The sequence below is a fragment of the Pelophylax lessonae genome, assembly GCF_965119305.1.
Source record: "Pelophylax lessonae genome assembly, chromosome: 10".
Taxonomy (NCBI): domain Eukaryota; kingdom Metazoa; phylum Chordata; class Amphibia; order Anura; family Ranidae; genus Pelophylax; species Pelophylax lessonae.
In genome coordinates, this window is record NC_138777.1 from 21,389,769 (window position 1) to 21,417,533 (window position 27,765).

General features: G+C 43.0%; 2 protein-coding genes across 2 annotated transcripts in view; both read right to left on the reverse strand.

Moving 5' to 3' along the window:
- Nucleotides 1-11,801, reverse strand: part of LOC309565581 (uncharacterized protein) — a gene marked incomplete at its 5' end in the record, with an annotated part of 32,846 nt that extends 21,045 nt beyond the window's left edge. The window contains one exon of the mRNA XM_082270535.1: nucleotides 11,784-11,801. Coding sequence (XP_082126661.1) covers nucleotides 11,784-11,801 — 18 coding nt within the window. The remainder of the gene's footprint in view (nucleotides 1-11,783) is intronic.
- Nucleotides 11,802-11,925: 124 nt separating this feature from the next.
- Nucleotides 11,926-27,765, reverse strand: part of LOC309565582 (uncharacterized protein) — a gene marked incomplete at both ends in the record, with an annotated part of 129,887 nt that continues 114,047 nt past the window's right edge. Inside the window, 5 exons of the mRNA XM_082270536.1 lie at nucleotides 11,926-12,009; nucleotides 13,614-13,830; nucleotides 17,027-17,135; nucleotides 18,562-18,696; nucleotides 19,084-19,213. Of these exons, the coding sequence (XP_082126662.1) occupies nucleotides 11,926-12,009; nucleotides 13,614-13,830; nucleotides 17,027-17,135; nucleotides 18,562-18,696; nucleotides 19,084-19,213 (675 nt within the window). The remainder of the gene's footprint in view (nucleotides 12,010-13,613; nucleotides 13,831-17,026; nucleotides 17,136-18,561; nucleotides 18,697-19,083; nucleotides 19,214-27,765) is intronic.

Below are 27,765 nucleotides of genomic sequence, written 5' to 3' on the forward strand. Positions count from 1 at the left end.
CTTCAGTGTTGTCACATGAAAAGATAGAATAAAATATTTACCAAAATGTGAGGGGTGTACTCACTTTTGTGAGATACTGTATACAGTATATGTGTGTGTGTGTGTATATATATATATATATATGTATATATATGTGTGTGTGTGTGTATATATATATATATGTATGTATGTGTATATATATATATATATATATATATATATATATATATATATATATATATATATATATATATACAGTGGGTACGAAAAGTATTCAGACCCCCTTAAATTTTTCACTCTTTGTTATATTGCAGCCATTTGCTAAACTCATTTAAGTTCATTCTTCTTCCTCATGAATGTACACATAGCACCCCATACTGACAGAAAAACACAGAATTGTTGACATTGTTGCAGATTTATTAAAAAAGAAAAACTGAAATATCACATGGTCCTAAGTATTCAGACCCTTTGCTCAGTATTTAGTAGAAGCCCCCTTTTGATCTAATACAGCCAGGAGTCTTTTTGGGAAAGATGCAACAAGTCTTTCACACCTGGATTTGGGGATCCTCTGCCATTCCTCCTTGCAGATCCTCTCCAGTTCTGTCAGGTTGGATGGTAAACGTTGGTGGACAGCCATTTTTAGGTCTCTCCAGAGATGCTCAATTGGGTTTAAGTCAGGGCTCTGGCTGGGCCATTCAAGAACAGTCACGGAGTTGTTGTGAAGCCACTCCTTCGTTATTTTAGCTGTGTGCTTAGGGTCATTGTCTTGTTGGAAGGTAAACCTTCGGCCCAGTCTGAGGTCCAGAGCACTCTGGAGAAGGTTTTTGTCCAGGATATCCCTGTACTTGGCCGCATTCATCTTTACCTCGATTGCAACCAGTCGTCCTGTCCCTGCAGCTGAAAAACACCCCCACAGCATGATGCTGCCACCACCATGCTTCACTGTTGGGACTGTATTGGACAGGTGATGAGCAGTGCCTGGTTTTCTCCACACATACCGCTTAGAATTATGGCCAAAAAGTTCTATTTTGGTCTCATCAGACCAGAGAATCTTATTTCTCACCATCTTGGAGTCCTTCAGGTGTTTTTTAGCAAACTCCATGCGGGCTTTCATGTGTCTTACATTGAGGAGAGGCTTCCGTCGGGCCACTCTGCCATAAAGCCCCGACTGGTGGAGGGCTGCAGTGATGGTTGACTTTCTACAACTTTCTCCCATCTCCTGACTGCATCTCTGGAGCTCAGCCACAGTGATCTTTGGGTTCTTCTTTTCCTCTCTCACCAAGGCTCTTCTCCCCCGATAGCTCAGTTTGGCCGGACGGCCAGCTCTAGGAAGGGTTCTGGTCGTCCCAAACATCTTCCATTTGAGGATTATGGAGGCCACTGTGCTCTTAGGAACCTTAAGTGCTCAGAAATCTTTTTGTAACCTTGGCCAGATCTGTGCCTTGCCACAATTCTGTCTCTGAGCTCTTCAGGCAGTTCCTTTGACCTCATGATTCTCATTTGCTCTGACATGCATTGTGATCTGGAAGGTCTTATATAGACAGGTGTGTGGCTTTCCTAATCAAGTCCAATCAGTATAATCAAACACAGCTGGACTCAAGTGAAGGTGTAGAACCATCTCAAGGATGATCAGAAGAAATGGAAAGCACCTGAGTTAAATATATGAGTGTCACAGCAAAGGGTCTGAATACTTAGGACCATGTGATATTTCAGTTTTTCTTTTTTAATAAATCTGCAACAATGTCAACGATTCTGTGTTTTTCTGTCAGTATGGGGTGCTATGTGTACATTCATGAGGAAGAAGAATGAACCTAAATGATTTTAGCAAATGGCTGCAATATAACAAAGAGTGAAAAATTTAAGGGGGTCTGAATACTTTCCGTACCCACTGTATATATAGGGTTGCATCAATAAGTCCTGAAAGTAACATTTTTAAAAAAATTCCCAGACAAACTTTAAAACTCTGACCTCATCGGTTTCATTTCCATTTTCAGCTAGTTTCTTTTTTTCTGCAAAAAAAATATATAACAATCAACAATCAGAAGATTTCACATTTACAATCATAATATGTAGTTCTATGTGATGCTGACTAATTCAAAAAGTCAATCTGTCTTAAAAAATAATAAAAGAGTGGTGCTGGGATATTCAAAGCTCTTGAACTAGAAAAAAATAACCTAATTCCAGTATGTCTGTTGGTATCCAGTATACAGAAAATCTCCTTGTTGTGGTAAAGAGCACAGACTGGAATGAAACACTTAGGGATGTATTTATAACAATAGCAAAGCCATTCACCCTGTAAAACTGCATGTACATTTGTCCTTGCAAATAGGGGCAAAATTGAATGTTAGCAGGCTATTTTCTCTCCAGGTGGAATGTTACCCATTCATACAGGGAATCGGGAAAATAACACATTATGGCCACTAGACGGAGCTGATGATTATAGGAAAAAAATACAAATTTGCCTTTAGTTCTACTAAAGGCAAATTTGTATGTAAATGGTAACCTTGTAAATCTTTCCATTTAGTTTACAATAGAGATGAAAGGCAAAACATTTGTGTATAGATATAAAAAAATAATTATAAATATATTGTGATGAGAATTCCCTCTGTTCTCAGCTGCATTAGGAGCTCAGAGAGCTGGGGAAGAAAAAACAGCAGTACACTGATCTTTCCAGTGAATGGCTGTGCAGGGGGGAAGGGGGTGTCAGATCAAATCTGATCATTAGAGGAGAGAAGGCTGAGTTCCCAGCACAGCTAGAGAACTGACCACGGTGTATTCTCCTGCTTAGTGTGGTCAGTTTTTAATAAGAAAGCAGAGGGACTGGCAGCAACACAAGGGATTTCACACAAAGGAAGCAATACAAAGAGAACAGGAGACTTTCTCATACAAGCATATGGTACAGCAGGTACATATCAGGAATAGGAAATGTTAAGTTTACATCATTTTTAAGTTTCCTTTAGCAAAGTCACCCATGAGCACAATAAGCACTACAGGTCAGAAATACACAGAATCAGTGGCGGCCCGTCCATTGGGGGCGCCGCTCCCCCTATCCATGCGTCCGGCCCCTTAATCTACATGCAGGACGCCGGATGCATGGATTCCAATGGGGTTTATTTTTTGAAGCATGTGATTAGACCCAGAGGCTCTAATAGGCTTCAAAAAAGGGTGGACTCGGGGTGCACTGAGCCCACCCAGTTGTGTGACAATAGCGAATGAATATTCGCTATTGTCGCACAGATTCTCCTCCTGGCCAGTCAGGAAGCGGGTCCTGAGATCCGTTTCCCGATTGGCCGAAAGGAGAAGCCATGCTATTGGCCAAGGTGGAGGAGGAGGGTGTTTGGTGTGGTCCAGAGGGGGGGTATGGTGCGGTCCGTCTGTCGCCCCCCCCCCCCCCCGGCCTATCGAGCACCAGCCGCCACTGCACAGAATCCTTGAGCTCTTCTCCTTACGGGTCACATGGCCACATGACACACCACAGGGTTGGATGGGAGAGATCAGCATTTGGCCAGGTAACTGGTAACAAAGAGAAGAACAACTCAAGGATTTCAAGAAATGGATATGGATTTTACGTAAAGTGTTACTAAACCCAGGACCCTGCAGTCACTATATCTGGTCTCCCCAGGATCCTGCAGTCACTATATCTGGTCCCCCCAGGAGCCTGCAGTCACTAAATCTGGTCTCCCCAGGAGCCTGCAGTCACTATATCTGGTCTCCCCAGGATCCTGCAGTCACTATATCTGGTCCCCCCAGGAGCCTGCAGTCACTATATCTGGTCTCCCCGGGAGCCTGCATTCACTATATCTGGTCTCCTCAGGATCCTGCAGTCACTATATCTGGTCCCCCCAGGAGCCTGCAGTCACTATATCTGGTCTCCCCAGGATCCTGCAGTCACTATATCTGGTCCCCCCAGGAGCCTGCAGTCACTATATCTGGTCTCCCCAGGATCCTGCAGTCACTATATCTGGTCCCCCCAGGAGCCTGCAGTCACTATATCTGGTTCTCTCAGGAGCCTGCAGTCACTATATCTGCTCTCCCCAGGAGCCTGCAGTCACTATATCTGGTCTCCCCAGGAGCCTGCAGTCACTATATCTGGTCTCCCCAGGATCCTGCAGTCACTATATCTGCTCTCCCCAGGATCCTGCATTCACTATATCTGGTCTCCCCAGGAGCCTGCAGTCACTATATCTGGTCTCCCCAGGATCCTGCAATCACTATATCTGGTCTCCCCAGGAGCCTGCAGTCACTATATCTGATCTCCCCAGGATCCTGCAGTCACTAGATCTGGTCTCCCCAGGATCCTGCAGTCACTATATCTGGTCTCCCCAGGAGCCTACAGTCACTATATCTGGTCTCCCCAGGAGCCTGCAGTCACTCTAACTGGTCTTCCCAGGATCCTGCAGTCACTATATCTGGTCTCCCCAGGATCCTGCAGTCACTATATCTGGTCTCCCCAGGAGCCTGCATTCACTATATCTGGTCTCCCCAGGAGCCTGCAGTCACTATATCTGCTCTCCCCAGGATCCTGCATTCACTATATCTGGTCTCCCCAGGAGCCTGCAGTCACTATATCTGCTCTCCCACAGTACACAGAACATGGAAACGCAATTATTTTAGTAAATATAAACTGCTAAATACCTTTTCTCATCAGCAGTATATAGCAGTCTTGTGACTTCTATCAGTTCCTAGTAAAGCTTGTAGGAGGAGTTTTCATTCTCTCCTGACCCTCTCCCAAGAAAAAAACTTTCTAGCAATACACACCAAACTGAGCATGTGCAGCTCGTCCCCTGGCTCTGTAAATATCAGGTTATTTTTTTTTAATGAAAGAAGGGGAGGATCAGATAAGACAGGATCAAACAGCCTTCATTCACAATGCGAGTGATTAACCCCTTAGGCTCCACAGTGAGTATAAAGAGCATGCTTTACTGCATATACAGACTGATTTTACTGTTGTGGGTTTAGTAACTCATTAATTGAAGTACATCGCTACCCATTACATATGAGGGTATTCTAGGAGAACGTTTAGACTATACTGCAAGTCCAGTTTTCTGTAATCTGTACAGAAAAAAAAAAATAGTTTTACAGATCATTTTACCTTTCTGTTTTTTCCTTCGATATAGTAAGAGACCAACCCCCACAATGATTGCAGCAACACAGAAGGAAACAGATAATGCAATAGTGAGAGCTGCAAACAAAAAAGAATACAGATCCTTGTGTAAAAACATAAAATGTATATTTTGGGTTACAGAGTAAAACGTACAAAAAAAGTACAAAAAACAGTATTTGGCCACTGAGGTCATCCATAGTAGCATTCAAATATGTACACAATAAAAGTGATAATAGATTTACACGTAGAAATAAAAAATTCCCCACAGGACACCAGAAAATGTACAATTCATAAACCTCTGCAGGAAAGTTATTTTAGAAATAATTTATTGGGGTAACATTGGGTTAAATGTGGTAATCTCCTTTAAAATGAACCTTTGGGAGAGAATGGGTGGGGAAGGAAGGAGGGAGAGTATCTTTACCTATTTTGAGGGGACGTATGACAAGGGGTATCAAAGAAAAGGAAAGAAAGAAGAGGGAAACAAGGGAAAGAAACGAGAAAAAAGGAAGAGGGAAAGAAAGGAAAAGAAAGGGAAGGAAACAAAAGGGAAAAGAAAAGAAAGGAAAAAAAAGAAAGAAAGAAAAAATAGTTGAAAGGTAATGTATATGCTGGAGACACCAACATTTTATGGTCTTGTATAAATTCATGTCTTTTTTGTAATGTCAAATTTTTATTTTTTTATGTATGTAAAGAAAATGTAATAATAATAAAAAGATTTAAACTACAAAAAAAAAAAAAAAAACATGAAATGTATATTTAGTGTTAAAACATACAAAAAAGTACTGAGGTCATAGTAGCATTCAAATGTGTACACAATAAAAGTGATAATAGATTTATACGTAGAAAATAAAAAATTCCCCACAGCACACCAGAAAATGTACAATTCCTAAACCTCTGCAGGAAAGTGATTTTAGAATTTATTGGGGTAAAATTAGATAAAATGTTGTAATCTCCTTTAAAAATGAACCTTTGGGAGAGAGTGGGTGGGGAAGGAAGGAGGAAGAGTATCTTTACCTGTTTTGAGGGGACCTATGACAAGGGGTATTAAATAAAAGGAAAGAAAGAAGAGGAAAAAAAAGGAAAGAAAAAAGGAAGAGGGAAAAAGAAAAGAAAGGGAAGGAAAGAAAAGGGAAAAGAAAAGAAAGGAAAAAAGAAAGAAAGAAAAAATAGTTGAAAGGTAATGTATATGCTGGAGACACCAAAATGTTATGGTCTTGTATAAATTCATGTCTTTTTTGTAATGTCATATTTTTATTTTTTATGTATGTAAAGAAAATGTAATAATAATAAAAAGATTTAAAGTACAAAAAAAAAAAAAAAAAACATGAAATGTATATTTAGGGTTACAAAGTAAAACGTACAAAAAAAGTACTGAGGTCATCTATAGTAGCATTCAAATGTGACGAGGGGTATCAAAGAAAAGGAAAGAAAGAAGGAAAAAAAGGGAAAGAAAAGAAAAAAAAGGAAGAGGGAAAGAAGGAAAAAAAAAAAAAAAAAAAAGAAAGGGAAGGAAACAAAGGGGAAAAGAAAAGAAAGAAAAAAAGAAAAAATCGTTGAAGGCTAATGTATATATGCTAGAGACACCAAAATTGTATTTTCTTGTATAAATTGATGTCTTTTTTTTGTAATGTCAAATTTTAATTTTTTTATGTATGTAAAAATAATTTAATAATAATAAAAAGATTTAAACTACAAAAAAAAAAAAAAAAAAAAAAAACAACCATGAAATGTATATTTAGGGTTACAGAGTAAAACGTACAAAAAAAGTACTGAGGTCATCCTTAGCATTCAAATGTCTACACAATAAAAGTAATAATAGATTTATTCGTAGAAAAAAAAAAAGTTCCCCACAGCACCCCAGAAAATGTACAATTCCTAAACCTCTGCAGAAAAAGTGATTTTAGAATTTATTGGGGTAAACTTAGGTCAAATGTGGTAATCTCCTTTAAAATGAACCTTTGGGAGAGAGTGGGTGGGGAAAGAAGGAGGAAGATTATCTTTACCTGTTTTGAGGGGACCTATGACAAGGGGTATCAAATAAAAGGAAAGAAAGAAGGGGGGAAAAAAGGGAAAGAAAAGAGAAAAAAGGAAGAGGAAAAGAAGGGAAAAAAAAGAAAGGGAAGGAAACAAAGGGGAAAAAAAAGAAAGGAAAAAGAAATAAAGAAAAAAAAGTTGAATGGGAAATGTATATGCTGGAGACACCAACATTTTATGGTCTTGTATAAATCGATGTAATGTCATATTTTTATTTTTTATGTATGTAAAGAAAATGTAATAATAATAAAAAGATTTAAACTACAAAAAAAAAAAAAAAAAATAAAACATGACATGTATATTTTGGGTTGCAGAGTAAAACATACAAAAAAGTACAAAAACAGTATTTGGTCACTGAGGTCATCCATAGTAGCATTCAAATATGTACACAATAAAAGTGATAATAGATTTATAAGTAGAAAAAAAAAATTCCCCACAGCACCCCAGAAAATGTACAATTTATAAACCTCTGCAGAAAAGTGATTTAAGAAAGAATTTATCGGGGTAAAATTAGGTTAAATGGGGTAATCTCCTTTAAAATTAACCTTTGGGAGAGAATGGGTGGGGAAGGAAGGAGGAAGAGTATCTTTACCTATTTTGAGGGGACCTATGACAAGGGGTATCAAAGAAAAGGAAAGAAAGAAGGGGGAAAAAAGGGAAAGAAAAGAGAAAAAAGGAAGAGGGAAAGAAAGGAAAAGAAAGGGAAAGAAACTAAGGGGAAAAAAAAGAAAGGAAAAAAGAAAGAAAGAAAAAATAGTGGAAAGCCAGGGCCTGATAGTTCCGCCACTGTCCAAGACACCTGGCATCTTTCTCTGTGCCTTCTTCCTCCCCTACCGCCACCTCTCCCCTCAGCTCACAATAATCATTCATGATGGAGAGAGATTGCCGACTCCTGGCTGCGCCCCTAGGTGGCAATGCGCCCTAGGCGGCTGCCTAGTTTGCCTAGTGGAAGCACCGGCCCTGTATGCTGGAGACACCAACATTTTATGGTCTTGTAAAAATTGATGCCTTTTTTGTAATGTCATATTTTTATTTTTTATGTATTTACAGAAAATTTAATAATAATAAAAAGATTGAAACTACACAAAAAACAAAAAACAAAAAAAACATGACATTTATATTTTGGGTTACAGAATAAAACGTACAAAAAAAGTACAAAAACACTTATTTGGCCACTGAGGTCATCCAGAGTAGCATTCAAATGTGTACAGAATAAAAGTAATAGATTTATACCTTGAAAAAATAAATTCCCCCCAGCACCCCAGAAAATGTACAATTCATAAACCTGTGCAGAAAAGTGATTTTAGAAAGAATTTATTGGGGTAAAATTAGGTTAAATGTGGAAATCTCCTTTAAAATAAACCTTTGGGAATTTAAAGCGGTATTAGTGCTGGTTCACACTATAACCGCACTGCTCTGCAAATCACATGCGATGTCTGTGTGATGCAAACTCAGCCATACAGATTGTATGGCTGAATTTACATCGCATTCGGACCAAAGTCGTGCAGGACCCTTTTTTTGGCCACACCTATGCAATCCGATTTGTTTCCGAATTGACAGTTCGCACTGCGATATGCAAACTAATCTGGGGGTGTCATTAACTTTATATTGACACTCCCAGCAGTTCGTATATGACAGTGTGAACTGCCTGCCAGTCAGGAGCGATGCGGGAACCCGCAGTGGATTCGCAGGGTTCCCGCATCGCACCAATGTGAACTGGCACTGAAACCCCAAAACAAAAGTATAATACAATGTATGTATATTACATCTTCCCAACCCTAAGGCTATATTCACACTATGTGCAGTCACTAACATTTTACTGCAGTGTAAATGCCGGTCACCACAAGGACTCACAGAAAGTAACTGTTTTTCGTGCGTCCCATTCACACTGCAACTCAGCCTGGAACTGCAATAAAATGCAGACATGATACATTTAATCGCAGCGTATTGTACAGGATAGCATGTCACTGTACTGAACTGTTGTACACTGACATGAATGAAGTGTACTTTTGTATACTTCAAATAAAGTTGAGTGAGAAAAAAAAAAAAGGAGCCATGTGATGCACCAGAGGCGTAACTAGAACCTTCAGTGCCCCAGTGCAAGAAACCATGAAGATCCCCCCGGACCTCCTGGCCGGCGCCCTTCCCTTCAAGCCTGGGGCTCTTCCCACTGATCCTGGGGCCCTTTACTCTCGTTGCGGGGCCCTTTATTATGGTCCCCGCAGCGGGACCCTTTCACAAGTTCTGCAGTGAGCCCCCCACGGTGGTGGAATGCCAGGGCTTGGTTGCAAGTGTGACCTTTGCAATCCTGGAAGTTCACCCACTGGTGTCAGTAGTTTTTATTTTTTGGTATTTTAATTGTATTATTTTTTATCATTTTATTTTATTTTTTACAATGTGACTGACTATGACTCTGTCCATTCAGAAAAGGAAGGAGCTGGTAAATTACATATTTACCGACCCCTTCCTGGTTCTCTATTGTGACACATCCCCTGCAGCAGCCGGCAGGAGAGGGAAGGGAGCACAGTGGGGGGGGGGGGGGACCAGGGGAGCACAGGTAAAAAGCTGAGATTAGGAGCACTCACTCAAAGGGAGTGCTCCTAATCTCAGCTTGTTACCGGTATAAAAGACACCTGTCCACTGAAGCAATCAAATAACAAGATTCCAATCTCTCCACCATGGCCAAGACCAAAGAGCTGTCCAAGGACATCAGGTACAAGATTGTAGACCTCCACAAGGATGGAATGGGCTACAAGACCATCGCCAAGCAGCTTGGTGAAAGTGTGGCAACAATTGGTGTGATAATTCGTAATAGAAGAAACACAAAATAACTGTCATTCTCCCTCACCTCGTGGCATTTCAATGGTCATGAGAACGGTGAGGAATCAGCCCAGAACTACACGGGAGAATCTTGTCAATGATCTCAAGGCAGCTGGGACCATAGTCACCAAGAAAACACACTACGCTGTTAAAGGACTGAAATCCTACAGCGCTCACAAGGTCCCCCTGCTCAAGACAGCACATGTACAGGTTCGTCTGAAGTTTGCTATTGAACATCTGAATGATTCAGAGGAGAACTGGGTGAAGGTGTTGTGGTCAGATGAGACCAAAATTGAGCTCTCTGGCATCAACTCAACTCTCCCTGTTTGAAGGAGGAGGAATGCTGCCTATGACCCCAAGGACACCATCCCCACTGTCAAACATGGAGGTGGAAACATTATGCTTTGGGGTGTTTGGGGACAGGCCAACTTCACATCAAAGAGACAATGGACGGGACTATGTACCATCAAATCTTGGGTAAGAACCTCCTTCACTCAGCCAGGGCATTGAAAATGGGATAGATGGGTATTCCAGCATGACAATGACCCAAAACACACAGCCAAGGCAACCAAAAAGTAGCTTAAGAAGATGCACATTAAGTTCCTGGACCTTAATCCCATAGAAAATATGTGGCGGGAGCTGAAGGTTCGAGTTACCAAACGTCAGCCTCAAAACCTTAAAGACTTGGAGAGGATCTGCAAAGAGGAGTGGGACAAAATCTCTACTGAGATGTGTGCAAACCTGGTGGCCAACTAGAAGAAACGTCTGACCTCTGTGATTGCCACCAAGTACTAAGTCCTGTTTTGCAAAGGTGTCAAATACTTAATAAAATGCAAATCAATTTATAAACCTTTTTGAAACGTATTTTTCAGATTTTTTTTTGTTGTTGTTATTCTGTCTCTCACTGTTAAATTAAACCTACTATTAAAATTATATGATGAGAAAAAGGTGCGCTAAATATCTGTGATGTGTGTGTCACAAGGCACAATAATTCAAATACAAATAATGATATGGAAAATGCACTAGCAAAACAACCAAAGGTGTAATAGTGCAACAATAGTGTCAAAATAAACTATGAATTATAACAACATATATTCCAGTCCAAGGGTGAAAAAAGTCCAATGAGAATCTTCACCAAGTGTATAAAACACCTAAATCAAAGGGATGTGTCCAATGTAGAGTGAGTGAAAGGATCCCACCACCAGCTAGAGTTCCTCCTTACCAAAATTAATAAGGCGGAACGCAGAATTGACTCTGGTCTTGGATAGATGGGGATACCTTCTAAAATCACCCGGTGGTATAGTACAAATGGCTGCTTACCAGATGGTAAATGAATCAAGCGCAGGAAAATCCTGTGGAAAACGCTGATCCAATAGATGGGTGGCCAATGGTACTGTCCAGCTCCTGGTATCAGTGGGTACTGAGACTCAATCCCCCAGATCGACATGTGGGGCAAGAAATAAACAAACCATGGTGCATTATCCCCGGTAATAGGCTTCTGCTGAGATAGGAGGCTGCTCAGCAGAAGCCTATTACGAGGAAACATCGTTAGAGAGGAGGCGTGTCGCGCCGCCACTGACGTCACATTCAGCCCTGTCTGCAGCCGGGCTAACGCTTGTCTACACCACACCGCTGGTTATTCCCTCCTAAGTGTAAGTGTACTCTCATTCAAATAAACTTTTTACCGGGGATAATGCACCATGGTTTGTTTATTTCTTGCCCCACATGTCGATCTGGGGGATTGAGTCTCAGTACCCACTGATACCAGGAGCGGGACAGTACCATTGGCCACCCATCTATTGGATCAGCGTTTTCCACAGGATTTTCCTGCGCTTGATTCATTTACCATCTGGTAAGCAGCCATTTGTACTATACCACCGGGTGATTTTAGAAGGTATCCCCATCTATCCAAGACCAGAGTCAATTCTGCGTTCCGCCTTATTAATTTTGGTAAGAAGGAACTCTAGCTGGTGGTGGGATCCTTTCACTCACTCTACATTGGACACATCCCTTTGATTTAGGTGTTTTATACACTTGGTGAAGATTCTCATTGGACTTTTTTCACCCTTGGACTGGAATATATGTTGTTATAATTCATAGTTTATTTTGACACTATTGTTGCACTATTACACCTTTGGTTGTTTTGCTAGTGCATTTTCCATATCATTATTTGTATTTTAATCATTGTGCCTTGTGACACACACATCACAGATATTTAGCGCACCTTTTTCTCATCACATTATCACACATACTATACACAGGTAGCAGCTTTTTTGATTTGTCAGCGCACCCTTTATCACGTCACTTCTATTAAAATTATAGACTGATCCTTTTCTTGTCATTGGGCAAATGTACTAAGGTTTGACCGATATCGTTTTTTCATTGCCGATACCGATATTTTTTTGGTCATCGCGTATCGGTATCGCCCGATATTGGCCGATATTTTCGTACATTTAAAAAAAATATATTTTTTATTTTTTTTACTTGACAGATACTCTTGTGGAGGGATCTGGGGGTCTAAAAGACCCAAAATCCCTCCTCTGCACTTAAAAGCATTCAAAACGCCAAGTTTGGCTGTTTTGAATGCTGTCATTTTTTTTTTAAATCTGGCGCAGAGTACCCAGAAGTGATGTCATCACATCACTTTTGGGTTTTTGCATGGAGACCTGATCAGAGCCGAATGCGGCTGTGATTGGGTCTTCGGCGGCCTTGCAGGCTGGTTGCCTGGGTCTCCCGGTGGGACAAGCCATGGAAGGCGTCAGGAAGAGGGGGACGTCCCCTCCCGCTCCTTGTAATGACAGCCGAGCGGCTTCTCAGCCGCATTGGTTGTCATTACAAAACAGCCGACCGTCAGCTATGGACGCCGGTACCGGGGTTATGCCTCTAGCTGTAGACATCACTCCGGTACAGCACTTTCCCGAAATATCGGCAATATCGGCCACCTTGGTGGCTGATTCCGATATATCGGGGAAAGTGCATATCGGCCCTTGCGATATATCGGCTTTGCCGATAATTGGTCGATCCCTAAAATGTACAAAATCAGCAGGGGATCAAATACTTTTTTCCCTCACTGTACAACCAGTGTGAATGAAGTCTAAAAAAAGAAAACAAATATATATTAAAGCGGAGTTCCGGCCTCAAATACCTTTTTTAACTAAAAATACCCCTATAATACTAATCCATCGCCCTTTACAGAACCGCTATTCTCATACTTACAAGGTGTACAGTATTGGATTTTAGTCAAAATCTTACTTTTAAAAATGCTGCCTGGGCGTGGCCATCTTAGACATGGGCATCTGAAGCTGCAGTGTAATCTGCTGTGTCCTTCTTCCTGATTCCAGGGAGTGTTCTGGGACTTCTTCCTGATTCCAGCCTCCTGGGAGTGATGACAAACAGCTCCCAGGATGCAATGCAAAGGCGGAAGTGATGTTGGTGGCCGCGGCCACAGAGGGGGGAGAAGCAGGAAGTACAATCAAAAATGCCCTGAAAATAAGGTAAGGGACCCCCGAAAAAAATTGAAAATGCCCAATTGTTGATCAGCATAGCGAGCACTCCAGGAATCACTAAAGTTGCAAAATAGGCCGGAACTCCTCTTTAACCAATTAAAAAGAACTCAAAAACCATTATAGTTTCTCTTTAGGATAACTAAATTATTTGAGAAAACTTTCTATGGTACCTTGGATGTTTCCATCCCATGTCTGGGCTGAGGCTGAATAAATAGAACAACCATTAGTGAACATTTAAGTGATAATGATTGAGATGATATGAAAAGCACAGAGTACGTACAAATATCAGGATCCCCCTTGGCGTTAGGGTCAAAGGAGCCAACGTCTTCACACACGGTGTCGGAGGTCGGTGTACACGCGTACTTCTCGTACTGGCCTTCAGGACATCTGGAACCAGACGAGGACAGACTGGTCAGGCAATCCATAGTCCCCTAATTCCAAATAACTCAGATACTAAAAACAGAACAAAACACCTCTTGCGCTCGAGTGTGGGACACAAATGCTATAGACTTTTACTTCCCTGTTCATTCCTTGACCCGAATTCAAGCACCACACCTTACTGACCTCATAAGATTTGGGTAGTCTGGGTAAGCTATAACAGTAAATGAATAGAGACCAGCCTAGTGCATTATCCTTTTATACAATTTATTACTAAAAAATCAAAGTACATATTATACTCACAAACTAACAAGCTTATCAAAGCAAATCCAGGAACAGAATGCCAGAACTCTTGCATATCATCTCATCAGATCAAAAGATGGAGCTGCACAGGATTGGAAAGCTGACGAGTTTTGAGGGGCATACCCTCTTCCTTTAGAGCTCTGAGGAAGAGGGTATGTCCCTCGAAACGCATCAGGCTTCCAGTATGTGCAGCTCAATCTTTGGATGTGATGAGGATATATTCATGAGTTCTGGCGTTCTGTTCCTCCTTTGATGAGCTTGTACACATGTTGGTTTGTGAGTATATGTACTCAGATTTTATTACTGAAAAATGGTATAGAAAGGACAATTCTGATACTAACAAGGGTATTGTTACAATGTAATTGTCATCATGTGTACAACGCAAAATACGTAATTCACTGGACCAATAGGTGATCTGGGCTGCCCTTGCTCACTGGTAAGGATAGCTTCTGATAGGGACCCTGATGTAAGGATCATTTCTGATAGGGACCCTGATGTAAGGATCATTTCTGATAGGAACCCTGATGTAAGGATAGCTTCTGATAGGGACCCTGATGTAAGGATCATTTCTGATAGGAACCCTGATGTAAGGATAGCTTCTGATAGGGACCCTGAAGTTAGGGAAGCATTCAGTGTCTTCCTCATACAGGCCACTGAGCCTGAAAGGAGACAGGGCCAGTGTTAGGTGAAGGTGGGAGGGGGTGGTTTTTGCTAGGCCCTCTCCTTCTCCAGGGCCCCAGTCTGCTGAAGAGCGGGGAGCTGGAATGCTGTATATACTGGGCCCTCACTTTTATATTTGCCCAGAGCCCCAACTGTCTCTGACAAGAGCACAGAGCTCCTCCTACCAGCTACCAGCATTGCATAGAGAAGTATAGCGATCCAGTAGTGACATTGCTGGGTCCAAAAAAATTTCTGTAATGAAAATGTGAAGGTTTTATTTAACTCCTTTGCGCCGATGTCACACAAATATGCGGCTTCACTGGACTGGGCTTTTTTTTCCATGGGGCCACATATAAATAGTAATAATTAAAAAATAAAAAAAATAAACATTTAAAAAAAATATTGCGCAAACCAATCAATATACACTTATTGGGATTTTTTTTTACCAAAAATATGTTTTTTACTGGGAATGTTATATAGCCGAAAGAAAAAATTATTGTTTTTTTTTTCATAACTGTCGCTCTTTTTTTGTTTATAGCACAAAAAATAATTAAAAAAAAAAATCGCACAGGTGATCAAATACCACCAAAAGAAAGCTCTATTTATGTGAAAAAAATAGACATCAATTTTGTTTGTCGCACAACCGGGCAATTGTCAGTTAAAGTAACGCAGTGCCATATCGCAAAAAAAATTGCCTGGTCATTAAGGGGGAAAATCTTCCGGTCCAGAAGTGGTTAATAAAAAGAATAAAAAAAAAAAAAATATCAGGAGATACCCATTACTATTTACCACCAAATGAAAGCCCAATTTGTCCTGAAAAAAGCAAGGTATAATCCACCAGGATGCACAAAGGAGTTTTTTTACCCTTAGGCGCGAAGGGTCCTCCTTTGTTATAATATGGTCAGGTTCTCCTATATGTTTAGTCGCCTTTTTTTACTCAGTTTGTATATTTTTGCTGTTTTGTATTTGTACTAATAAAATCTGAATATTATACCTTTTAACCATTTGAGTGTTCTGCCCGTTATAGTCCCATTAGGGGGTGTTTCCTATCTGCTATATGTTTAATGTAGGGATGAGGGCACCACACTCCAAAACTCCTGCCTATGACCCAACCTCCTGCAATTTCTAAGGGGTTCAAATTTTCACTTGAATGTTGATGAAGGGGAAGGGGGGGGGGGGGGGGTGGTGGGGGGTGAACTAGAAAAAGCAAAAGATATGCAGATAAAACTTTCACCTTCCACATTGGCTCCAATGCCTTATACCAGGGGTCTTCAAACTTTGTAAACAAAGTGCCAGTTTACTGTCCTCCGGACTTTAGGGGGGGGGGGGGGCGGACAATGCCCGATCTTTGGTATTAGGGTAGAAATAGTTGGTGTCAGTGGGAGGAGTAGTGCCCCATTTTTGTTGTCAGTAAAAGGAATTATGCCCCATCATTGGTGTCAATGGAAGGAATAGTGCCCCATCATTGGTGTCAATGGAAGGAATAGTGCCCCATCATTGGTGTCAATGGAAGGAATAGTGCCCCATCATTGGTGTCAATGGAAGGAATAGTGCCCCATAATTGGTGTCAATGGAAGGAATATTGCCCCATCATTGGTGTCAATGGAAGGAATAGTGCCCCATCATTGGTGTCAATGGAAGGAATAGTGCCCCATCATTGGTGATAATGGAAGGAATAGTGCCCCATCATTGGTGATAATGGAAGGAATAGTGCCCCATCATTGGTGTCAATGGAAGGAATAGTGCCCCATCATTGGTGATAATGGAAGGAATAGTGCCCCATCATTGGTGTCAATGGAAGGAATAGTGCCCCATTGTTGGTGTCAATGGAAGGAATAGTGCCCCATTGTTGGTGTCAATGAAAGGAATAGTGCCCCATTGTTGGCGTCAGTGGCAGAAAAAATGCCTGAAGTGCCAAATAAAGTTTGGAGACTACTGCCTGAAATGGGAAGTCTCCTTGTTTTTGCTGAAATGGCGGCGAAATTTATAGTTTTAACTCTACCTATCCCTAGTTATTACTACATTATATGTGTAATTCAAGTAATTGATTTCACTCTAATTCATCATGCAAGGGTGCAAGGGGGTATCTAGGGGACAAAATAAATTGCTTTTGATGCATTTTGATACATTTGTTTCCTTTTAACAGTTCATTAGATCCCCACAAGTCCAGAAACAGACATATCTTAGTGAACTGCTTGGCCATCTACAGTATGACCACCCCTTGTCATATGGTCAGGGTTACCTGGTACAGTCCTTGCAGTAGAGGTGGCAGTTATTGGTGCAGAAGGTGTTCGGTTTGCACTGACACCGATAATCTTCAATGGCGGTACAATCTGAGACTGGGACCTGATCTATGAAAAAAAAAAAATAAAAATAAAAATATATATATATACACACAGTAAGCACACACAGATATATTGATACATTTTTTTGGTGGAAGAGGGGCTTTGATAGGGACCCTAATAGGGATAGCTTCTGATAGGGACCATGATGTAAGGATAACTTCTGATAAGAACCCTGATGTAACAAGGGACTCTGAAATGGACCCTGATGTAAGGATAGCTTCTGATAGGAACCCTGATTTAAGGATAGCTTCTGATATGAAACCTGATGTAAGGATAGCTTCTGATAGGAACCCTGATGTAAGGATAGCTTCTGATAGGGACCCTGATGTAAGGATAGCTTCTGATAGAAACCCTGATTTAAGGATAGCTTCTGATATGAAACCTGATGTAAGGATAGCTTCTGATAGGGACCCCGATGTAAGGATAGCTTCTGATATGAAACCTGATGTAAGGATAGCTTCTGATAGGGACCCCGATGTAAGTATAGCTTCTGATAGGGACCCCAATGTAAGGATAGCTTCTGATAGGGACCCCAATGTAAGGATAGCTTCTGATAGGAACCCTGATGTAGAGATAGCTTCTGATAGGGACCCTGATGTAAGGATAGCTTCTGATAGGAACCCTGATGTAAGGATAGCTTCTGATAGGGACCCTGATGTAAGGATAGCTTCTGATAGGGACCCTGATGTAAGGATAGCTTCTGATAGGGACCCTGATGTAAGGATAGCTTCTGATAGGGACCCTGATGTAAGGATAGCTTCTGATAGGAACCCTGATGTAGAGATAGCTTCTGATAGGGACCCTGATGTAGGGATAGCTTCTGAGAGGAACCCTGATGTAAGGATAGCTTCTGATAGGGACCCTGATGTAGGGATAGCTTCTGAAAGGGACCCTGATGTAAGGATAGCTTCTGATAGGGACCCTGATGTAAGGATAGCTTCTGATAGGGACCCTGATGTAAGGATAGATTCTGATACGACCTCTGATGTAACAAGGTATTCTGATAGGGACCCTGATGTAATAAGGGACTCTGATATGGACCCTGATGTAAGGAGGGACTCTGATGGGGACTGTAATACTGTACAGAAATGTCACCCCAGCTGGCAGGGTTTATAGACACCCACACACTAGGTGGTTGTCCTGTCAATAGCACTGAAATCCCATATCTAAGTTGTATCTGGACAGCAAGACACAAAGTCAGAAAATGTTTCTAATATCTTGTGCTGAAGACAGCCTTATATAGTAAAAAAAGAAATACAATCTAAATAGTCATAACTTATATTACACTCATTATTGAATATTAAAAAATTGACAGGTCCTCTGGCAGTGTTATAAAAGAAGAAAAAGTACATAGTCGTAATTTTAAAATATGGAGACTTTATCATGAAGACAGTAATCCTGGGAACAGCAAAAGACAGCAATGAAAATCTACCATCAAATCTACAGGGGTGACATGGCAAGCACCCCTCCAGTCCATGGGGTCCGGCAGCAAAATCCTTCCCTGGAGTACAGGGGGAACATGACCCTGGACCATGGTTCACAGTGCAATGAGTGGAGACATAAGTTCCTAGGAGAGATCACAGACAAGTCATAGGGTTAAAGAATTAAAGGACTCATATTTTATAAAGGAAAGATGATTAGAATACAATAGAATAGATTAGATTGATTAAGATAGATCGATAGATAGATTGATTGATTAAGATAGATCGATAGAATAGATAGATTGATGAGGATAGATCGATAGATTAGATTGATTAAGATAGATCGATAGAATAGATTCGATTGATAAAGATTCGATTGCTAAAGATAGATAGATAGATAGATAGATAGATAGATAGATAGATAGATAGATAGATAGATAGATAGATAGATAGATAGATAGATAGATAGATAGATAGATAGATAGATAGATAGATCTGTGGAATTTTATTGAGTGTTTTTATTTTAGTCTTACCGGCGGGGCAGTGCATGCAGCAGCGTCCATTGTGGGAATATTCATTTGGCGGACAGGGAATGCTCCGCGCCGTCCTGTTATTGGCTGGATGTTCTCCAGGTAATATGTTCTGGTCCATTCCTGCCTTTACCTGTAGGATGGAATAGAAGAATGGAGATCGGGTCGAAGGAAGCACAGAACACCCTCTGTCTACACAGAAGCTAGAACAGTAAAATAAAGTTTTTATAGATAAATTCCTATTTGATTTCATTAAAGTGCACCCGCCAAGGGCCAGATATAAATGATACCTTTACTGCTCCAGCATGGTACATCATTCCAACTCTACAGCCTTAAAATGACCCCCTCCCCCACCCCAAATGTGACCCAGTGATTGGTGATTTGGGCACCTACAACATTTATTTGTTACATTTTTGATTCTCCCTAATAGAGTCAATGTGTCGGTCAGACAATTGAACAGACAACCTGTTGAGCTGCTGGCAGGGTCGACCTTAGGTGATCAGGCGCCCTGTGCGAGCTAATTCTATGGCGCACAGCTCGCACACCCCAAAGGCCGGCCCTGGCTGCTGATATGAAATCAAACATACAATGGATTAAGATAATAAAAACCTTCTGCCTTTAGAACTACTTTAATGCATTCTCTGCACTAAGGTATAAAACCTTCCATGATCCCCCCCCCCCCCCCCCAGCCCCCCTAAATACTTATCTGAGCCCAATCTTGATTCAGCACTATGCCTGACAGCAGCGTCACTGCCCTCTATCTCTCCTCACTGGACATGGAGGCCATTGGCTCCTGGTGCTGTCAATCAAATCCTGTAAAGAGGGAGCAGGGGTGGGGCTGAGTAGCGCTGTGTATGTCAATAGATGCATACAGCCTGACTCAGGATCGGGCTCACACGTGTGCCCCATTAGCAAGCAGCTTGCTATTATTATTATTATTATATTATTATACAGGATTTATATAGCGACAACAGCTTGCGCAGCGCTTTACAATATGAGGGAAGACAATACAGTTACAATACAATTCAATACAGGAGGAATTAGAGGGCCCTGCTAATTAGAGCTTACAATCTAGCAGGGAGGGTCAAGTGAAACAAAAGGCAATAACTGTGAGGGATGAGCTGATGGAGAAAAAGGAAGTATAGTTGTTAGGTGTGGGTAGGATAGACTTCTCTTGCTATGGGGGCACATGGACAACTGGAGGAGCCACGAGCAATGGCGGCGGACCCCAGATGAGGAGGTTCAGGGCTGCAAGCACAGAGCAGGCAACATAGGCGTGCGCACAGGGTGTGCCGGGTGTGCCTGGGCACACCCTAATCACCTAGGGCACATTAGCATTATTGCTCTGTTTGCCAGTGAGGAGATGGGAAAGTTCTCCCTCGGACCTGCTCTGCCATAAGAGAAGTGCCACACACTTCTATTTCACTTTGCCAGCAGGGAGAGTAATGTACCGGGGCCATATACATGTAGGCAAACACATGCATGTGTATTTAAACTTTGGGGTGCACACCCTAATGCAATAGGCTGCGCACACCTATGGCAGGCAAGTATAACTTATTTGCTATTTAAAAAAAAAAAATGAACCTTAATTTTAAGGGGATCTTCATCTGAGAAATATGGAAGTACTGGCATTGTGTTATATATGAGATTAGACTGTTCAGTTATACTTATGATTGGTGGAGGAGGGGGAGGCAGACTTAGGTTTGGAAAAGAGCTGTGCACTTAATTCCAGTTATAGTTGTGATGGAAATGAATGGGGTTTGGAACATAGAAATTATTTTGGTGCGCTGAAAACTTCACTGCACTAAAAAGCACACTTGTGGATATTAATATGCGCCATTAAGCCCTTGTACTGAAAAGTACAATGTACAGCTCTTTTGTATAAAGAAAACCTAGCATGCTTGGCGACAAAGAGCGAGGGAGAGACAGACACATGCTGTATCACGGTCGATGTCCATAGGAGCAGTCCTGCCTAAGGCAGCGCTTTTGTTTATTTTATAGTCAGAGAACAAAAGGGGTTTACAGGGGAGGTGGCGTCAACACAACCAATCACACACATGTATCCATTCAAAGGATCAATAGAAAGGGGAGTGTATGTTCATGTACGAGCGTAGCCGCGTGCCTGAGTTTCTTGCAGTTGGGTGCACGAGCGACCATGCACTATTGCTAACAATGAAACCCACATGTAGAAAAAATGCCCATCAAACACTATACAATGGAACTAGCATGTATCTCATGAACGTTGCCCCGCTAATATGTGTGCATGCACTCCCATCATAACCTGTTAGAGTGAATCCTATATAATATAGATCATAAAAACCATAGTTGATAGTGATTATGCTATTGTTCCAGTCAATGAGACTATATCTGCAAAGGACAATAGCAGCCAGGGGCAGACTGGCAACTTTCAGCCCAGTGGGCAGTTACAAACCAGGGGCCATGGTGCAGCGACTTGGCCCCGCTCCCACTCTCCCTCTTCCCATCCTCCTCCTGACCCCCATTCCAGGCTGAAGCTCCGCTCCCGCTACTCTCTACTCACCGGCTGAATCCCGGTTCCCAACCTGGCCAGCAGGGGGCAGTTGGGGGGAGCTGGGATAGTTTGGTTGGGGCTGGCTGGGGGAGGAGAGTCTCCAGTGGGGCATGGAACTGGCCTCTGCTCAGACACAGTTTACACCATCCATGCCCAGTCCTCCCCTGATAGCAGCAGTATTTCAATCATGTGGATCAAGAATAATAGAAAGCTACCAGCCATTATTCCAGCAAAAGGGCAGATATTATCAAAACGATAAGAGTTCCACATCACAAACATATCTCCGCCAGTGAATACCGGGGCCCCGGCTGGCCAATATACATTTGTGCGGTGGAGTTCGCCTCGCACTGCCATAGATCCGGACCGACACTTGCTCGTTCGCGTAGCCGCTCAGAGCGCCCGTCGGTAGGGAGGATCAGGCAGGTAGCGTGCAGTCTTCATTTAATGGACGGTTTCCACAACTACAGGTCTTTCCTCAATGGCAGTTAAAGCCATATTCGCTGTGCATAGCGATTACTGGTAAACCGACACTGGGAGACATAATGGCAAGTTAACTAAAAACATATCCTAACAAAAATGTCCATACAGATATTAATAAAATTTCCCCAACATGGTAAAGCGTTAAAAAAGCTAAACACGTGGACATTCATTTGTTTCTTGAGGTGGGCTTCAAGCCAGGAGCATGTGAGTGATCAAGATGACGATGTTCCTCTAAACTACAGGTACATGGTACCCCGCTCTGTTCCTGTTACAGCAACGTGTTGGGAGGGGCCCTTGGCCAGCCTGTCTGTTGCTGGCGATGTATCATGGCGATGCTTACAAGCTTGACTTTTGGAGTGTGGAAGGAAACCCAGGCAGAACACACCAGTGGCGGAACTAGACTTTTAAAACAGGGGTGGCAAAGGGGTGGCAAGGTATTATTTTGGGGGGTCAATATACATGCGTGTGTATATTATATATATATATATATACACACACACACACACATATACAGTACATATACACACACTTTTATAAATAAATGTAAACAAACATTCTAAGCGGTATTTTTAATTAAATAAACAATTATCAAAGTAAACATTATTCTTTTAAGGCCGCACACCGATCACATGGCTCTGCTCTAAAGGGGATCTATAGCATAGATTCCCTTTAGAGCAGGTCCCCCATAGATCCTCCTTTACAGCAGGCCAGGGTGAGGTGAGGTCCCCTATATAGATCCCCCCCTTACAGCAGGCCAGGGTCCACCCCCAGACAGTCCCTCTCAGTCTCCGCACCAACAGGATTGGGTTTGGGAGCTGAGCAGCCAGGGGCAGAAAGCAGCAGACACAGCGGCGGCGGCCATGGCAGAAGCACTGCACGAGGGTGATTAGGGTGTGCCTAGGCACACCCGGTACACCCTGTGTGCACGCCTATGAGTAGGGCTGCACAATATTGCCCCCCATCAATGTAGTGACCAGCATGCCCCCCTCATAAATTGACAATGTAGTAACCAGCATCCCAACCCATCAATGTAGTGACCAGCATGCCCCCCCAAAAATTGACAACGTAGTAACCAGCATCCCAATCCATCAATGTAGTGAACAGCATCCCAACCCATCAATTGACAATGTAGTGACCAGCGTACCAACCCATCAATGTAGTGACCAGCATCCCAAACCATCAATGTAGTGACCAGCATCCCAACCCATCAATCCATCAATATAGTGACCAGCATCCCAACCCATCAATCCATCAATATAGTGACCAGCATCCCAACCCATCAATGTAGTGACCAGCATCCCAACCCATCAATCCATCAATGTAGTGACCAGCATCCCATCCCATCAATCCATCAATATAGTGACCAGCATCCCAATCCATCAATCCATCAATATAGTGACCAGCATCCCAATCCATCAATATAGTGACCAGCATCCCAATCCATCAATATAGTGACCAGCATCCCAATCCATCAATGTAGTGACCAGCATGCCGTGTCCCCTTCAATCATGCAGAGACCAGAGAGACTTACCTAAGGTTACAGCAGGTAGAAGAAGAAGAAGTGAACGAGTGGGCGTCTGTGCTGCTAGTTCTCTGTGACTGAGCGCGGTGAGCAGCAGCGGCGCCGTGAGCCGCTGCACAGCTAACCAATCACACGTGCCTGCACACCTGATTGGTTCGCTGTGCCGCTACTCACGGTGAGTAGCGGCACAGCGAACCAATCAGGTGTGCAGGCACGCGTGATTGGTTAGCTGTGCAGCGGCTCACGGCGCCGCTGCCGCTAACCACGCTCAGTCACACAGTCACAGAGAACTTGCTGCACAGGCGCCCTCTCGTTCAGCTAGCGCGAGCGGGGTGGCAACAGGGGTGGCAAAGATGTCGTCTGGGGTGGCAATTGCCACCCCAGCTAGCCCTCTGGCTCCGCCACTGGAACACACAAACTCCATGCAGTCTCCTGGCTGGGATTCAAACCAAGGACCCCAGTGCTGCAAGGCAAAAGTGATATTCAATAAGCCACCTAGGCTGCAAATAAATCCAGTGGTGATTTAATTTAGAAATGAAAAGTTTTAATTGTAAAAAGCCTGGAGGATGTTTATATGCACTTTGCAGAATCTGCCACTTCCTGGTATGTTAGACTTATCACCGCTACACCCAGATGCCAGGAATTCCTGTTCTATGACTCAGAGCCACCTGTGTGAGGCCTGTTCCAATCTAACCTTTCTACTACAACTGGCCCTGAGCAATCACACGGCTCTACCTATGTAACTATGTATACAATGTGTTTGTATATTACAAGCTGTAGTATATACAGGTGCATCTCAAAAAATTAGAATATCATCAAAAAGTTTATTTATTTCAGTAATTCAATTCAAAAAGTGAAACTCCTATATTTTATATAGATGTGTTATACACAGAGTGATAGATTTCAAGCATTTCTTTCTTTTAATGTTGATGATTATGGCTTACAGCGAGTGACACCCCAGAATTCAGTATCTCAGAAAATTAGAATATTACATGATCAGACGAATAAAAGAAAAGGATTTTTTAATACAGAAATGTTGGCTTTCTGAAAAGTCTGTCCATGTACAGCAGGGGTGGGGAACCTTTTTTCTGCCAAGGGCCATTTGGGAATTTATAAAACCATTCGGGGGCCGTACAAAATTATCACCTTAAAAATTAGCCTGTTATATTTGGTCAAACATTTAATTAACTCACCCCTAATGTAATGGCTGCAACTAATTCTCTTTGGTGAGGTGTGTGATGTTAGCTGGTATTGATGTTGCTACTCGCAACAGGTTTCCCAGGTTTGCGTCGGTCAGTCTGGAGCGCAGTCGACTTTTTTGTGGTGGTAAGTTTTGAAAAGAACTGCTGGCAGGTACTGCTGGTGGGTACTGCTGGCTCAGGCTGGTACTGCTGGCTTGTACTGTGCTGCGAGTACTGCTGGCTCAGGTTGATACTGCTGGCTGGTACTGCTGTGGGTACTGCTGACTCAGGCTGGTACTGTGCTGTAGGTACTGCTGGCTGGTACTGCTGGCTCAGGCTGGTACTGCTGGCATGTACTGCTGGCTAGGATTGCTGTGGGTACTGCTGGCTGGTACTGTGCTGTAGGTACTGCTGGCTGGTACTGTTGTAGGTACTGCTGACTCTGGCTGGTACTGCTGGTTCTGCTGTGTGTACTGATGGTTCTGGCTGGTACTGCTGTGTGTACTGCTGGTACTGGTTGTGAGTACTGCTGGCTCTGGCTGGTACTGCTGTGTGTGCTGCTGGCGGGAAATGCTGGCTAGGAGAAGTGTAGCAGCGCCACGCTGGAGGAAGAGGTGATGTCACCTGTATTGGTCACAGGCGGAGTGCATTTGATATCATTCCGCCTGTGACTCACTCAGACTGTAATGACGGAGCAGGAACTATACAGGAAGCATCGGCTCCATTCCGACAGATCAGCTGAGAGACACAGACTCAGCTGCATGGGGGGCCGGACCAGATGACTTCGTAGGTTCCCCACCCCTGATGTACAGTATAGTATGCACTCAGTACTTGGTCGGGGCTCCTTTTGCATGAATTACTACATTAATGCGGCGTGGCATGGAGGCGATCAGCCTGTGGCACTGATGAGGTGTTATGGAAGACCAGGTTGCTTTGATAGCGGCCTTCAGCTTGTCTGCATTGTTGGGTCTGGTTTATCTCATCTTCCTCTTGACAATATTCCACAGATTCTCTATGGTGGCATTTAAAGGGTTAACTGCTTACCGGTTCCGGATCGCCCACCAGATATATACTGCGGCTGGCATTGCTGCGCGAACTGATGTAGGGCTACTACTGTTGCGCGCCGGCAGCGGGGACTCCGATGCACCGGGCAGGTATCTCCGCTTGCCGCCTGACACCCGCGATCGCTCCCCGTTGAGAGAGAACGGTCGGCTGTTGTAAACACAGCTGACCATTCTTCTCTCTGGAATGATCACAGAGCTCCTTTGATCCTTCTATATAGGATCACAGGTCTCTATGGTCATGCCATAAGCCACGCCCCCATGCAGGGATCTGCAGGGCCCAGGGTATCCTAGTAGACAGAGGAGAGTGTCGGCTTTCTGTTGTCTTCCGGGCGGGCGGGAGGTGGAGACCGCTAGGTGGAGGCTGGTAGCGTCTGACTTCAGGAACACGAGAAGGGTGGAAGGGCGGAAGGGACTTCACTATCCCTTCTACTAGGATACCCTGGGCCCTGCGGATCGCTGCACAAGAACTATGGAGCCAGTGATGTTCTAGACACACGGTTTATTTCTTACCTCGATGTGAGTTACTACATTTTAATTGCTGCATTAAATTTTGATTGCACTCAGAGGTGCTCTCCTTTCTTCTTTTATTGTTACATAAGTGACAATGTGGTATGAGATTGGTGGGTCCTTTGTCACGAGTTAGTGAAGAGGGCAGAGATCTGATACCCGCGTCCGGCACGCACTCTACTCGGGCGCTCAGTGCCCCCTGGGCCTTTCTTCATCAGGCGTCAGTGACGCAGGTTTGCAAGGCGGCCACCTGGTCATCGGTGCACACTTTCACAAAGCTCTATAAAGTGGATGTGTTGGCATCTGCGGATTCTTCTTTTGGCCGCAAGGTATTGCAGGCTGCTGTTTAGAGGACCCGGTCCTCTGTGAGGGTGTATTGTTTTTTTTTCAGGTGGGCTCCAGTTGTTTTGGTTGAGCTACTGTTTACCTGGTTGGCTACTGTTTAGCCTTGGGAATTTTTTTGCTGTTCCCACCACTCATGTTTAACACTGCTTTGGGACATCCCAATGGATAAGAATATCAGGAGCTGTGTCCGTCAATGAACAAAAGAGAAAATTGGATTTTTGACTTATCGTAAAATCCATTTCTCCGATGCTCACAGCACACAGTCCTCTGTAGAGTTGTAATTTTTATGACACTGCTTGCCACAAAACTAAGTACCTATAGCAGAGAGAGGGAGTATACCTCCTGGGACTGCCCATAGGCATAGGCAGACTTTTTTTCTGCCTAGTGTCCTACTCCTGTAGGGGGCAGTATAACCCAATGGTTATGAAGATCGGAAGCTGTGTCCGTCAATGAACATCAGAGAAATGGGTTTTACGGTAAGTCAAAAATCCCATTTTTTTTTTAGTATCAGTGCCAGTTAGGTCCCTATCACATGAATGATCGGAACCTCCATTCTCCTCTATGGACCGGCAGGTGTAAACGGACATGGATGAGCGGGTTAGGGGTGCAGGAACTTGACTGGCCTGCACAGAGTCTTGACCTCAACCAAATAGAACACCTTTGGGATGAATTAGAGCGGAGACTGCGAGCCAGGCCTTCTTGTCCAACATCAGTGCTTGGCCTCACAAATGCTCTTGTGGAAGAATGGTCAAACATTCTCATAGACACACTCTAAAACCTTGGGAGGGCCAACTCAATATTGAACCCTACGGACTAAGACTGGGTTGCCATTAAAGTTCATGTGTGTGTAAAGGCCGGCGTCCCAATACTATTATATGTCAAAAACAATACAGTCTATGTGGTATCGCTGCGATCATCAGGAGCAGGAGAATTTATTTTTGGTTATTCTTTGGTGTTCTTTTTTTTTTTTTTTTTTTTATTCTTTGGTGTTCTTTTGAGTTGAGGTCAGGACTATTGGGTTGAGTTCAGGACTCTGTGCAGGCCAGTCAAGTTCCT